The following is a 16,121-nucleotide window of genomic DNA, read 5'->3' as shown; positions in this document are numbered from 1 at the left end:
TGGCTAATCCTAGCTCACTCTCGAGAGTTGTTGTGCGCACACAGGGACCTCATGCTCCAGCACCTCAGCCGACTGGGGCTTCGGGTCAACTGGGAAAAGAGCAAGCTCTCCCCGGTTCAGAGCATCTCTTTCCTCGGATTGGAGTTGGACTCAGTCTCGATGACAGCGTGCCTCACGAACAAGAGCGCACAATTGGTGCTGAACTGTCTGAAGGCATTCAGACAGAGAATAGCGGTTCCACTGAATCTTTTTCAGAGGCTGCTGGGGCATATGGCATCCTCAGCGGTGGCCACACTGCTTGGGTTGATGCATATGAGACCGCTTCAGCACTGGCTTCAGACTCGAGTCCCGAGATGGGCATGACGCCACGGGACACATCGCTTGACCATCACGCTGATCTGTTGCCACCTCTTCAGCCCTTGGACCGACCTTGCATTTCTACGGGCAGGGGTTCCCCTAGAGCAGGTCTCCAGGTGCGTCATGGTTACGACAGATGCCTCCAAGATGGGCTGGGGCGCCGTATGCAATGGGCACACAGCCGCCGGCTCCTGGACTGGCCCGTGGCTGCATTGGCACATAAACTGCCTAGAGTTGTTGGCAGTACTGCTCGTCCTGCGGAGGTTTAGGCTGTTGATCCAGGGCAAGCACGTGTTGGTCCGGACGACAACACAGCAATGGTAGCATACATCAACCACCAAGGCAGTCTACGCTCCCATTGCGTGTCACAACTCGGCCGCCGTCTCCTCCTCTGGAGTCAGCAGCGCCTCAAGTCGCTACAAGCCACTCAGATCCCAGGCAACCTCAACACAGCAGCGGACGCGCTGTCACATCAGGTTACCCTCAGTGGAGACTCCACCCTCAGGTGGTCCAGCTGATTTGGAGTCGATTCGGTCGAGCACAGGTAGACCTGTTTGCTTCCCGGGAATCCTCCCACTGCCCACTTTGGTACGTCCTGACCGAGGCACCCCTCGGTTTATATGCACTGGCACACAGCTGGCCCCCTGGACTACGCAAATAAGCGTTTCCCCCAGTGAGCCTACTTGCACAGACCCTGTGCAAGGTCAGGGAGGACGAGGAGCAGATCATCCTAGTAGCACCCTACTGGCCCACCCAGACATGGTTCTCGTATCTCACGCTCCTCGCGACAGGACTCCTTTTAGGGATCAGGTGGTGAACCTGTAAGCGCTGCCTCAGGAGGAGGCAGACCCAGCCTTGGCATTGCTGTGTCTGTTGCGAGCGTAAAGCATCTATTTGGATCGCACACAGAGCCTTAGAAGCTCCGAGCAGCTCTTTGTTTGCTTTGGTGGACAGCGGAAATGAAGCATTGTCTCCAAACAGAGGATCGCCCACTGGGCCATTGGCGCCATCACGATGGCATATCAGGCTCAGGACGTTCCACCCCCTGCGGGGTTACGAGCCCACTCCACCAGGAGTTTGGCGGCCTCCTGGGCCCTGGCCAGTGGCGCCTCTTTGGCAGACATCTGCAGAGCAGCGGGCTGGACAACACCCAATACCTTTGCGAGGTTCTACAATCTCCGGGTTGAGCCAGTCTCGTCCCGTGTATTGCAGGCATGAGCAGGTAAGTTCCAGGACAACTGGCCGGGTGTACCACTTGCGCATAGCGCCGGGTGCTCTTGACTCCCAGTCGTGTTCACAGACTGTGATCCCTGGATGACTTTCCTCCTTAGCCCTCTGGCAGTTGAGTTTGCGAAGAAACTCGCTGACCGGCCCAATACGTGCGCTAATGTGCCCCTGTACTGAGGTAGGTGCTCCACATGTGCTGGTTCCCCGAAGGTGACCCCATGTGATATCTTCCGCAAAATCATTTCCCTGGTGGTAAACTGCATCTTCCTTGTGCAGAGGCCCCTCTGCCCCGGTCGCCATGCTCTGTAGAAACTCTTCCCCCTTCGGGTAGGACCTACCATGGGACCTCTCCACATGACATACTTGCGACAAGACTCGGTAAGACCATGTGATGTATTCCACTCAAAATACCCCCCCTTTTGGGCGGGTTGTGGTCTCCGCGGTGTCTTCCCCTTGGAAGGTACACCCCCCGATGCAGACACTTATGGCTCCCAGTCAGTTAACAAATTCCACTCTTTTTGGGGAGAAAAGAGAGGGAAAAGAGGCCTCGGCTGGGCTAGCCTGTCCCTATAGTCGGGCAGTCGACTTGTTCCTGATGGACCGTTCGACACTCATAAGAGCGTTGGGGGAGGTTACGTGATGGCCTGGTGCGCTGCTACGAGGCACACAGCAGTCTGCCCATCACACACCGCCAGTTCACGTAATACAGTTCAGCTAGTTGTGGCGTTTTGTATAGGGATCCCTAGTGTCACTACATCGACACAACGTTGAGTGAGTGACAGATAGGGAACGTCCTGGTTACTTTCGTAACCTCCGTTCCCTGATGGAGAGAACGAGACATTGTGTCCCTCTTGCCACAATGCTGAACTACCCGCTGAAATGGCCAGGACCTGGTCTCGGCTCCTCAGCACAAAACCTGAATGAGTGGTTGCATACCAGCTCCTTTTATACCTGTATGTCCGGGGGAGTGGCATGCAAATTCCACTCGCCAATTCTCATTGGTCTTTTTTCAAAAAAGCAGAGGTGTTTGGGGCTTCCAAGAGTGACCCCTATTGTCACTACATCAACACAAACTTCTCGTTCCCTCCTTCAGGGAACGGAGCTTACGAAAGTAACCAGGTCGTTTTAGTTGAGAAGTTTGACTGTGCTGTTCAATTTGTAGGCAATTTTTGAAGAAAAGCGATAAAACTTGCGAGAAAATAAGCCTCATTTAGCTGGTTAATGCAGCGACAAGCATTTGCAACAAACCTGCATTTCCTATCATTACATGTGGCCACACAAGAATGATATAACAGATAAATAAAGTATTAATTACACACCTAATGCATGGCTTTGCTCTTTTTTTTTCTTTTTTTTTTTTTGCATTGGTGCTAAAAAATGTTCCTGCCTCCGCTAGTAAGTGAAAAAGAGAAAACTAATTATGAAATTGTAAAACGGGTCCATTCTTTCTGAATAAAATCACTTGAACGTACATCACATCGTATTTACGATTTACGACCTTGTAAGTATGAACTTCCCAGGAGGAAGGAATGCACCAATAGATACACATGACGTCAGATCCACCATTTCACTGATAACAGTGTGAGAGCGCACTCTGTCTGATCATATGAATGTAACATATCATAAGAAAGTGTTTCACCACTGTTAAAACGCTCCTCAGTTCGCATAATTTATATTGATAAATTCCGACCGCATAGACTAAATATCAAATGAAACAAATGAGAATAATATGCAAAGTAATCTCTACAGTAATCAAAATACTTTGAAAATGTGACTGTAGTCTGATTACCAATGATTGTAACTGTAATTTAATGCAGTTATTATTTTTATATTATTTTAAATAGGCCTTCTTAATGCCGTTACATGTATTACATTACTACCCAACCCTGATAGTCTTTAAGACAGGGTAAAAGCTGAAGAGTAGGGTAGATTCTGAAATGTATGTGCATGTGTTTTCCACCCCAACAGACTCAAAAGATTTTGACCCTATTATTAGAAGAGTTCAGGAATGAACATTTTATTTCCTTCCCTTGGTATTTTTGCTAGTGCACTGTACGTACCGCTTCCCGGTGAGTAGTGCTCACAATCAAGACACCTTGTTCTTTTTCTTAACTGTCTCAGGGCTAAATTCAACTAGGAGCGTGATGGAGGTCCATGCCAGAAGAGCACTCAATGGGGGAAATAAGATAAATGAGGGTCATTACATTTTTATTGCAATTACACAAGATTACTGGGGTTTTGCCTCTTCCAACCTGAACATCTGATTACACACTGTTAGAGCTAGTTTTATTTAAAGGTGCTGATGTTAGGTGTTCTAGAACTTTCACCAGACTTAGCTACTGAATTAGACATGGACCGTATTATAAAAAACAAAGCCCTACCGTTGCTTTCAGTATGGAAATGAGTATGGGAATGGGATACCGTTCCCTATTTTATTTCTTTTCCTTTCATCTGAGTCAATGGATCTATAGATCCAGCAGGTAACTTTGATCTGCAAACTACCTGCTCAAGGCCTTTCATTACAGACAGTAAGCCAAACCTGTCTACCCTTGTCCAAACTTCTCTTAAAGACTATTTGAACATGTGAAGGCACTAAATTGTGATTTTGCATGCTTCAATAAGACAAAGTGTTCATTTCTCAAAGGAGGGTGACATTTGAGGAAGGCTTATGGGTCAATTGACCTTGGCCAGTGTCACAGAAAGGACGTTATGTATTAATACCCATCTAACGTCACCTGGTTCCAACCATTTATTTCACAATCTATTTTCTCCAGCTGCCATTTATTTTCTGTCATGTCTAAATAGAGTATTGGGTGTCTCAGTTCTAAGACCACTGTATAATTAAACATGGGACCCAGGATCAAATCAGAGCTATTGTTGCAGAGCCAGACGTTTGACTATCATCATCAAGTCTGATCTGCATTGTTGCTTGTTCTGGCATCACAATTTTTTTGCACATAAGTGCAGTCCGGGACCAGAATCTGCTCTTTAAAATGCTGAAAGAGCGCTTGACTGTATAATGTGTCTGGACATATGGCTGGTTATAATGCTCTTCTCCATCAATTGATCATCATTTGATAATTTCGCTACTGCCATGATCACTTTTGAATGTACACAAACACCTCCTTTAAACAAAATTCTGTTTGCTGCCTGCTTTATGCAGACAGTAATAGCAACAATTTTAATTGCGGCAGGCAAGTAGCACTGAGTTTTGTGAATCTGGTTCATTCTACTGTATAATAAGCCTAATTTACATAGAAAGGAGTTGTATTTTCTCTGAAAAGTATGGCAATGACTTAATAGGCCTTTATCACATTTCCAAAGCTTCAACCTGCAGCATTGAACAAATTACACCACAGTCAGTATCAATGGCATTGGATATTTATGCACAATTCATCTCAAATACCCTAATCTTACAGACCCACCTCACTATTCAATCATTACTAAGTTTTTTACATTTATCCATTTGAGAAAGCGTTTTCGAAAAGCTCAATTTTCGCTGTCAAAAACGCCGTCTCAGTGTGGACGGAATGTCAAAATGTAGAGAAAAAGATGCGTTTTCAAACTAAAATGTATGCATGTGGACGTGGCCTAAGTTAGTATAATTGAATAATCAAAACTGGCAATAGGCCATTCACAGAACTATAGGCTGAAGTTTGATAAAGCTACTAATTGGAGCTGGATGGGACAACACATGGACTGTAATAAAGGACTATTGTGCATGGGACAATATACCAGCACAGATAGCATCTGTTATACTGGATTGTTGGTGGTTAGCAAATAAGATGTAGTTTTTTGCACTCAAAGTGGTTCGACGGTTTAGTGAATTCGACCTTCTGTGCCCTGATCCATCTCTTCTGGTTCATGGTAGTGTAATATTTAAGGATCTAGGCTGCTAAAACAAACTTTGCAGTTTAAATCTTAAGTAGCGGTTCTCCAGAAATTGAAGTGGTACGGTAATTACTATGTCACTCTTGCTTCAGGATTTTTACCTCTACGGTCTGATTCATGACTAGATCTTTATCAATTTAAAATACTATCATTCCATTCTCTCTCCATCAACCACACCTTTGTGCCTTCATCTATTATATATCTTTGCCATCGTTTTAATCATTCATCTCAGTCAAAGGGTATCTCAATCATTTCCTCTTCTTTTGACCTTACCCATCTGCTTCTAGGGTCTGTTTAGTCTCTCTCTTTCTTCCATTTGTTCTGCCCATTCACATTCATCACACTGCGCGGTCACAATTTTAGCATTCAAATCATAGAATGTAAAATGCTAAAATGTCCATAACATCCTTCAGACACATTTGATTGAAGCTAATGAAGTTCAATAGCACATGCACCGGTCGTATAAACGGTTACCTTTGATGTCATCAGCAACTTCAAGGGCGTTTCTCGCTAACCTAATGCCTATTGCCTTCTTCATTTCGATAACTCAGTTTTCTCTCTCTTTCTCAGGGTGTTGATGGAGAGGCTTTCGAATGACAGCCGGGACAGTGGTAATCACAGGTGGAATTCTAGCTACAGTAATCTTACTGTGCATTATCGCGGTACTGTGCTACTGTAGGCTGCAGGTGAGACCTTGATTGTTGAGTGCAACACATTGATGCTCACATCTCAAAGAGGATTGCTCCTCTCTTGCCTTCTTTTGTTCCTCTATTTGTTTTCTCAGTTGGAGCACTGTCATGCCTGTCTTGTAGGTATAATTCTGTGATTTAATACTGTCCCTTTTACCTTAAAAAGTGGTGTCACAGTCTTTGTTTTCTTTAGATCTCTAGATTTCTAGGAATTGTCTGTCAAAAAGCACTAGCATATGTCCAACAATCAGAACTGAACAGTCAGGCCACATTTAGATTTTTCAGATGTTTTGTGAGTTTAAATATGAGAAATGAAGAAGAAGGAAACTATACACAAACGTCATTAGTTGTAGCATGTACAATGAACACTTCAGGTTTGAATGTGCGGAAGCGAGAACAAGATTTGAGAGCTATAGCAGACCATTATACCTAGCAAATGTTAAAATAAGCGTCCTTCTCTATCCCATCTCTAATCCAGACTTCATTGGTTGTTGCATATATCATATTCCAAGTCTTCTGAAGTCATATGTTAGCTTTGTGTGAGGAACAGACTGAAATTTTGCTATTCACTGAAAATCTTACCCACCGCCGCAGCTCTAAAATATCAAATTTGCACTTACTCATATTCAAACTTACAGTGTTGCAATCAATAACATGATATACGAGAACCAATGGTATTCAGACTTTTATCTTTTTTAAAGCTTGACAGCCCCAGTTAGTTACTATTTACTTTCTTTCTATGGAAAAGAGCAGTTTGGACATTTTGCTCTATTTCTCCTTTTGTGTTTTGTAAAAACATGTAGATGAGGGTATTTTCCTTTTGTTGTGTCAGCTATATTAATCTGCCACTGATATTCAGTTATCAGTGATCTAACAGATCTTAAAGAAATAGTTCACCCAAAAATGAAAATTCTCTCATCATTTACTTACCCTCATGCCATCCCAGATGTGTATGACTTTCTTTCTTCTACTGAATACAAATGAAGATTTTTAGAAGAATATCTCAGCTCTGTAGGTCCATACAATGCAAGTGAATGATGGCCAGAACTTTGAAGGTCCAAAAAGCACATAAAGGCAGCATAAACCTAATCTATAAGAAGACTCCAGTGGATAAATTTATATCTTCAGAAGCAATATGATAAGTCTGGGTGAGAAACAGAACAATATTTAAGTCCCTTTTTACTCTAAATTCTCCTCCCTGCCCAGTAGGTGGCGATATGCAAGAAGAATGCGAATCACCAAAAACAAAAGAATGTGAATGTGAGTGGAGATTTATAGTAAAAAAGTACTTAAATATTGATCTTTCTCACCCACACCTATCATATACAGTAGCTTCTGAAGACATACAGTATATTAAACCACTAGAGTCATAAGGATTACTTTTATGCTGCCTTTGGTTTTTGGACCTTCAAAGGTTTGGCCACCATTCACTTGCATTGTATGGACCTACAGACCTGAAATATTCTTCTAAAAATCTTAGTTTGTGTTCAGCAGAAGAAAGAAAGTCATACACATCTGGGATGGCATGAGGGTGAGTAAAATATGAGAGAATTTTCATTTTTGGGTGAACTATCCATTTAAAATAAGATCATAGATATTGTGCTGTCTCTCTTCCTCATACTCTTGATTAGCCATGTCCTCATTTTAATTAGTGTCATTAACCTGACCTAATTTAATGTGATTTACTTCGGCCAGTGATGATATTGTGTTAAATAAAGTAGGTCTGACATGGTCTTATCATAAAAGTTCTTAAATGTAAGTTATGCAATAACCGAGCCTATTATTAGCTACAAATTAGGCCATGAGACTATCTACCTATTTTCCATTGTAGAGCTGCGATGGAAATTATTAAAGATCCTAAGACATTAAAATTGGAGTTTTGTGGCATTTAGTCCATGTATGTTAGCTTCTAGGCCATCTATATGCTTGTGGGTGCTTAAAAGTAAAAAAAATAAAATAAAAAAAAATTCTTGAAAGTACAGTATATGCATTTACGTATTACAGTCTCGGGAAATCAAACATATTCATGACTCACCTTGCACTCATGGGTGTGTCCACTTTTTTGATCAATAAAATGCTGTCTAGAATGAGACTGTCACTCTCCCTAAAGGCCTCCTCTTACAAAAATTGAGAGTTCATGGCAAATTTGCCACAAATTTGCTGCAAATTTCCCACTCATTATATTCACATGCAGATGAGCCTGTGATTCGCTGCAGATGTTTGCCAGAGGTTTGCAGCTCTTCACCAGTAGTGGTGAATCTGCAGCAAACTTTTGGCAACAATGGACAATTTGCTGCAAGTGTGCCGCAAAGTTCATTTTACATATGAAAACAATCAGTGGTGAATTTGTGGCAAATTTGCCATGAACTCTCAATATAGGGCCGATATACTTCATCCGAAATTGAAAAATGAATGGGTGTGACATCATTTAGAACAAAATCTGGCCAGAAAGACTGTGTTTTTGCATTCATTTCGGTGGTTCATAACAGATCGCTTTGGCGAACTTTTAGAAAAATTCTTACCGGCTGCTAAACACCTTCTTACTGCCATTGGTTCATGTCATCGGTAGGTGTGACATGTAGCTTTATTAGCGAACTGGTGCAAATTTACCTACATATTTACGATCGTTCGTGTAGAGACATTTTCCAAGACCATGTCACACAAAATATATTTTTTTTCTTTGCTTAATTAGTCTACAAAAGAAATCAAATCTACTCAAATTTTCTCAAGTGCCCATTCACTCTGTTGTTTTAAATGCTGCTTCACTCATGTGCCATCTGCAGCGAAAGCCATTCACACATCTGCCCAAAGTAAGATATGCCTCTTATCATCATTCTTTTGTCTTAATTCTGCACATTAACAGTTTAATGTATAACTTTTATACATTCATCTTTGCAATAGTATCAGTGTCATCATAAATTACAATAACAGTGTAACTGCCGCATATTACACCTTACAAAAAATCGAAACTGGCCGAAAACTTGCCGCAAATTTGCAGCAGATTGGTTGCTTGTTATTTTGACATAAAATGAGCTTTTGATTCACCACAAATGTTTGCCAGAAGTTTGCAGCTCTTCGCCGGTAGTTGTAAACCTCCGGCAAACCTTTGGCAAAAATGGACAATTAGCCGCAAGGTTGCCACAAAGCTCATTTGCATGTGAAAATTATCAGTGGCGAATTTGCAGCAAGTTTGCCATGAACTTTCGATTTCCGTAAGGGCAACTGTAGTGTGTTAGCGCATTAGCGTCATGAATTCAGAATGTAAGCAAGACAAATTAAACATTTTCTACTGCATATATATTACTTTAAATCATCATCGAGTGGTTAAAACTGCTTTTTTTACTGACCGCGGCTTCTACTCAAAGAATGAGGCATAAAGTCATTGATAACACATTTTAATTTCACATTAGCATCTTGAGCATCCTCATAGTTAAATGTACCTCTAAACGCCTCCCCCAGCGGTGTGGTAGGTGTCTAAATGTTTGCAAATAGTATACCATTGCTCTGCTGTTCCTAACTTCTTTTTATTTCTGAACAAAGAACGAATAACAACTTAAAAAGCAACGATTCCTTCCCCAACTTCCTGTTTCATATATGTCAACATAGGAAAGAAAACTGTGCTTGTCAAGTGATTTCACTGGGTCTTTAAAAGAGTTAAATTATCCATCCTGGGTCTGGTTGTTTAACTAGTATTGTATACTTACAATAACACATCATGTGGCACTGGAGTGAGCTAAAAAATCATTTACTCACCCTTATTTTTGGGTGATCTATCCTTTATCTGTACTTTATCCACAAGAGCACCACTACATCTTAAAACTCAAATGCTTTCTCACACACTCCATGTTTCAGTATTATTGCTGTAAGAAGGAGGAGTCGGAGTCAGAGGAGGAGGAGCCTGACTTCGCTGTCACGTCTCGTCTGCCACCGGTGCATTCCAACCACAACATTCTGGCTGCCACTGTCCCCATGGCAACCAGCCCCAATGGGCCTGGCTTCTTCACGCCACCGCGGGCTCGAAAACTGACACGCTCGCAGACCTTCTGTCCTTCCTGTACGCATTATGATCTGCCGTTTTACCTGCAACAGCCTGAGGGCCTGCGGAATGGCGGTGAACGCATTAGCTACCACAGCGTGCATCAGCAAGATCTGGGGCTGCCCACTCCGATACCCACTCCGCTTCCTGCCCCGATGCCCACCCAGCTGCCAACACCACTGCCCAACTACCACAAACTAAACCTCAGCCGCTCGGTCACCATGAGGGAAATGTTCCAGCGGAGTTGCAGCATTACCACTGACGTCTAGACAGTATTGCAACTTAGCCTGGATGTCCAAACAGTGTTCTTCAAATTTTTCATAAAGCTCTACCTTTTGCCTGCATAAAGACAGTGGATGAGTGTTGAGTTTTCAGGAAGACGCCCAGTGCATTTGTTTGTAGCTGGGTGACACAGGTATTGTTCATGCTGCTAAAGAATTACAAGGGCAAAATGGGGTGAGATGGAATGTTGAGACCCCTTTGCCCTACCTCTACCCCTCTGTTTTAGTTCTCTTTCCCTTGTGTTGTGTTTTTTGCTAATTGGAAAGAAGGCGAAAAAGGGGATGCTCGTTTTTTATGCTTTTCTTGGATTCTTTGGAGAAGTCACACTTATACAAGGAAACTGCTGAAATTTCCAATATTTGAATATACAGTCTAAATTGAAACTTTTCTGTTGTTCATGTAGCTTACATATTAAATGGGATTTTTGCTGAATTATAGCTTAAAAAACTGATATAGCTACCAATGTTGATTTATCAAACATCACACTCTGAAAGTCCTGGGTGGGCTGCAATAAAACTGGTAAATCTAAACACGATATCAGCAGAACAATACATTATGTATTAGAGTTTGATTATGAGGTAACATAACGGGATGAGAGGCATTATTTTTTACTGACAAATTTATTGGGCACCACTCTGTGAGCTGTTATAAATAGTAATAGATGTTTTTCACAATTGCAAAATATTTGTTCTGTTTTGGATGTTTAAATGATTTGTTCTACTTTATTCACTTTTCTGATATCTAAAAGGTTCTGATTTGTTTAATTTAACAAGCCATTATCTATCCTAAATGACCATGTTTACATTCACATAATTTTCAGATTTTAATTATATTCTGGTTAAGCCTTTATTCTGAAAAAGACATTTACATGCTAGCTATTGGAATGTTCCTGCACAAATATTTAAGTTAATGTAAATCTGAACAGTAATTTAAGTAATTAATATTTAGTTGTTTCCTTAAAGGTGCACTCAGTAACTCTTGTCTTTGTGTCATCTTGGACTTCACTGACATCTAGTGGCTTGGATGCAGCATAATTTAAAATCAACAGTTTTCAGTTTCAGATGCCATTGTAGAAATTTAGTATTCACAGCCAGCCATGATTACTTTAATCAGTGAGTGAAAGTGTCAAATAACAGGACGGTTACTGAGATTAAGCGAGTAGTATTCGGCTGGTCATGTGATTCTAACATGGCAGCCCCCATGTACAGACCCTCTCCATGTAGAATAAAACAGCTTTTATAAGGTTACTGATATGACTGGAGTCTTCATTTTAATGTGAGTGCTCATAATTTCCTACATATATTTCAAAATTACAATTCATGTCTTCAGGAGTGAAACTTTTTTAATGAGGAAAAACTTACTGAGAGCACCTTTAAAGGAATATTCTGGGCTCAATTCAAGTTAAGCTCAGTCGGCAGTATTTGTGGCATAATGTGGATTACCACAAAAAATTATTTTGACTCGTCCATCCATTTCTGTTGAGGCACTTACATTAGAAGGGAATGGGACCAAGTTTTGGAGGGTTTAAAGGCAGAAATATGACGCTTATAATTTTATAAAAGCACTTACAATAATTCTTCTCTTAAATTGTGTATTTAGTTGTATAATAAAACAATTATTTGAGTTGTAAATTTGTTTAAATCGTAATTTTTACTGTCATTTTAGGGTAAAGGGTTTGTTGACATTACATCATCATAGCAATGAAGTTGTAAAATTGGCTATAACTTTACACAGAAAAGAGTGATTTTATCACTCTAAAATCATAACACACATATTGTTTATGTCTTGCGGCTATACTTTTGAAACAGTTTTTTAACATTTACAGATTGGCCCCATTCACTTCCACTGTAATAGCACCAATGTAACCCAGATTTTTGCTTTTTTTTTTAAAGGAGGGGCAAGTTAAAATACATTTTTGTGGTAATCAATATTATGCCACAAATGATGTCGATTGGGCTTAACTTTTATTGAACCAGGAATATTCCTTTAACAATTACAAACAAAAGCACAATGATTTGGAATATGTAGGCCATGATGTTTCTGTTATTGTTTGTAAAATATTAGTTGTATTTAATATGTACATTGTATCAAATATTAGCCAGAATTACCTTTGTTTGCAGATATACTGTAAATGAATGTTCAATTATGCTGGATATTCTGAATAAGGCATTTTTATGACCCAAAATTCTGATTAATATAGATGTATACCAGCTATCTTGCTTAGATTTCTAGTAACCAGAATATTGACTTATTCTGGTTATGGCAATTAGGTTAATCCACATACATGACACTTACATAATCAGAATATGATGAAATTCTGATTAATACTGGAATATTATTTTGCATGTAAATGCAGTAATTGACTACATTTGCATGCACATCATTGTCTGATTAAGGTCCATATTCCGGTTAAGCCTTTATTCTCCACCGCTATTGGAATATTTCATGTAATCAGCATATTCCGAATGCGTCCATCCAGCTGTCTTATTTGGATTTCTAGAACCCAGAATATTAGCTTAATCGGTTTATGGCAATCAGGTTACTGCATTTACATGACGCATACTTAAACGGAACATGACCAAATTCTGATGTTAATTTAAGAATTAATTTAAGATTAAAAATTATCATATGCTTGTAAATTCGGTCAATAATATTCATGATTCTTGATTATTTTACAAACCTGGATGTGAGATGAATGCAAGGGCCAAAGGGATTCTGGATTTCAAGGGCTGCATTTGCTCTTTCTAAATGCTGTTTGTTGGACTAAGAACAGAACATCTTCTCCCAGAAGGATTTTTCACTGCACACTTCATTCTTGCAAAGGCATCAATCAGCCTGATTCTTGCCTTGTTGATGTTAAAACAGGTTTGGTGATACAACTTTCCTTTTTTTTTTTAATAATGACAGTGATGATCAAGAATATTTCTTCTCTCCTTTTTCTCCTTGGTTTCTAGCTTTCTTTCTCTGTGTGTAGCTACATACAAAAGTCCTACAGGTGACTTTGACTTCTGTTATCACCATGTAGTTGTGTTGTGTTGGTTTATTTTCATTTTTTACCTTAGCTCTCCTCTTTCACTCATTATGCCCCATTTATGCTTTACACACGTTTCAGTGCCTGTTAACCAAATGTATTATAATTATTATTTATACATTTATTTTTTTGCATCACTGCTTTATAACAGTATTTTTGTTTCTGCCATAGGTAAATAATATTGTTTTTATGTTCTAAAGTGATGCCAAAATGTTATTGTAATGGATTATACAATTAAGAACACAATGTGGATAATAAAACGGCTGAAATGTTTTTGGCATGTTTTAAATACAATAATTAATATGGCTTTTCACTAATGGTTTCATGCTTTGTTAAAGGAATATTCTGGGTTTCAATACAAGTTAAGTTCAATTGACAGCATTTATGGCATAATGTTGATTACCTTAAAAATTTATTTTAACTAATTTCTCCTTTTCTTTAAAAAAAAAAAGCCAAAATCTGGTTGACAGTGAGGCCCTTACAATGGAAGTTAATGGGGCCAATGTTTGGAGGCTTTAAAGACAGAAATGTGAAGCTTATAATTTTATAGAAGCACTTACATTAATTCTTTTGTTAAAACTCATGTATTATTTGAGCTGTAAAGTTGTTTAAATCAACGTTATTACAGTCGTTTTAGGGGTTTAATGTTTACTGCATTACGTCGTGGCAACGAAGTTGTAAAATTGGATATAACTTTACACAGAAAAGGTTAGTAAGCGGTTTTATCACACTAAAATCATCTTAACACACATATTGTTTACATTTTGTGGCAATGGTTTTGAAATAGTATTCTAAAATTTACCGATTGGCCCCATTCCCTTCCATTGTAAGTGCCTCACTGAAACCCAGATTTTTGCTTAATTTGTTTTTTTAAGAAAAGGAGGAACGAGTTGAAATAAATTTTTGTGATAATCAATGTTGTGCCACAAAGGCTGTCGATTGACTTAACTTGTGCTGAACCCAAATATTCCTTTAATTATATATTATATAAGAGATATTCCCTAGAAAAGCTGAATTTGTTGATAGAATTTTTTGTGATTTTCCAAGATACATGTTCTACCTAAAATCTAAGGTGTGTCCCAAATCGCACACTTCTGCACTATTCTATGCCATTTTGTAGTGTAAGTAGTGCGACTAGTATGTTAACACTGAAAATGAAGCAAAAAGAAGTGTACTTTAAGTACACGGATACACTTTTTCAGCTGTCAAAAAGGAGTGTGGAATGCTGGACATTTCATGCACTCAGCGCACGTGGCTTGCTGTACATAGCGGATGGGGCGGAGTTACCTGGCTGCACTGCTAGTGTAACGTTAGCCAGCTGGTAGGTAGCTGTGCAGTGTGTAAACCTCACTCCCTGGCCTCAAGAGGCGCTCTAGCGACTGATGCTAGAGGCTGTAGCTTTTAGCCTCCTTGTTAGAGCGCCCGCCTCCCATGCCGGAGACGCCAGTTCGAATCCCGCTCAGAGCTGGTTGAGCAGGACCAGTTACATTGGTGCTGTGACCCGGATGGGAGTGAGGCTTAGGGGGGGTGAGTGTAACAGTAGCCAGCTGGTAGGTAGCTGTGCAGTATGTAAACCTCACTCCCCTGGCCTCAAGAGGTGCACTAGCGACTGACGGTAGAGGCTGTAGCCTTTAGCCTCCTCATTTGCACACCCGCATCCCATGCCAGAGATGTCGGTTCGAATCCTGTTTGGAGCGGGTTGAGCAGGACCGATGACACTACCGAAACTTCAATGGATATCCTTACAAATGTGAGTTAAAAATTTTACCATCATGCCATGCTGTGTGAATAAGTGTATGTTAAGATACAAGTGTTGAAATGAGGTTGGCTAACGTGCTAAAGCTAGCTGTAGCACGTGCGCTTGAAACGTAATTTCCATCAGCTGCTACACGCAATTGCTTTCATGTAGTAAAAAAAGTATTCCATTTGGAACGATACTATAGAGTAGTATCAAAATCAGCAGTTACAATATTTAAAGGTGCACTCAGTAAGAATGTCGAAGTGGCTGACACTGACATCTAGTGGCCTGGATGCTGCATCATACAAACATAGTAGTTTTCAGTTACCAATGTCATTGTAGAAATTCACTCTGCACGGAAAACCAGGATTAATTTAATCCATGAATGAAAGTGTCAAATAACAGGGCAGTTACTGAGATTAAGTGATAAGTCTTCAGCTGGTCATGTGATGCCAACATGGCTGCCCCCATGAAGTGCCCCTGCCCCATGTAGAATAAAAGAGCTTTCATAAGGTTACTTACTGATATGACTGAACTCATCATCTCACATGAGTGGGCATGATTTTATACATTTGATTCAAAATTACTATTCATGTCTTTAGAAGTAAAACTTTTTAAATTAAGAAAAATTACTGAGTGAACCTTTAAAATTTTATATGATATACCATCATGAATGGTTGGTTAGGTCTAGTAAAACACATGAACAATGTGACCCTTAATACCAACATTTTCCATTGCCTTTTTGGATGGGAAGGACACAAACTCTAGCCTGAAGGGTTTCAAGAGAAATTGTGCACAATTCATGAAATTCATCGCAATTTACCCATGTTTAACTTCGGAATGGCTAAGTTATCAGGATTGTGGCTATTT

General features: G+C 40.2%; 1 protein-coding gene across 2 annotated transcripts in view; it reads left to right on the top strand.

The window, feature by feature from the left end:
* Positions 1-13,773, top strand: part of LOC127433609 (protein FAM163B-like) — a 45,130-nt gene extending 31,357 nt beyond the window's left edge. Inside the window, exons 2-3 of one of the 2 annotated variants that reach the window (XM_051685644.1) lie at positions 6,046-6,161; positions 10,017-13,773. In XM_051685644.1, coding sequence (XP_051541604.1) covers positions 6,069-6,161; positions 10,017-10,469 — 546 coding nt within the window. In that variant the 5' untranslated portion in view covers positions 6,046-6,068 and the 3' untranslated portion in view covers positions 10,470-13,773. Of the gene's footprint in view, positions 1-5,989; positions 6,162-10,016 lie in introns of those variants that run through there. The other variant, XM_051685645.1, reaches the window with a different exon arrangement.
* Positions 13,774-16,121: the final 2,348 nt, after the last annotated feature.

Source organism: Myxocyprinus asiaticus, chromosome 43, assembly GCF_019703515.2.
Source record: "Myxocyprinus asiaticus isolate MX2 ecotype Aquarium Trade chromosome 43, UBuf_Myxa_2, whole genome shotgun sequence".
In the NCBI taxonomy this organism is placed as follows: domain Eukaryota; kingdom Metazoa; phylum Chordata; class Actinopteri; order Cypriniformes; family Catostomidae; genus Myxocyprinus; species Myxocyprinus asiaticus.
The sequence above is the reverse complement of the archived record's forward strand: the minus strand, read 5'-3'. Positions and strand labels throughout refer to the sequence as shown.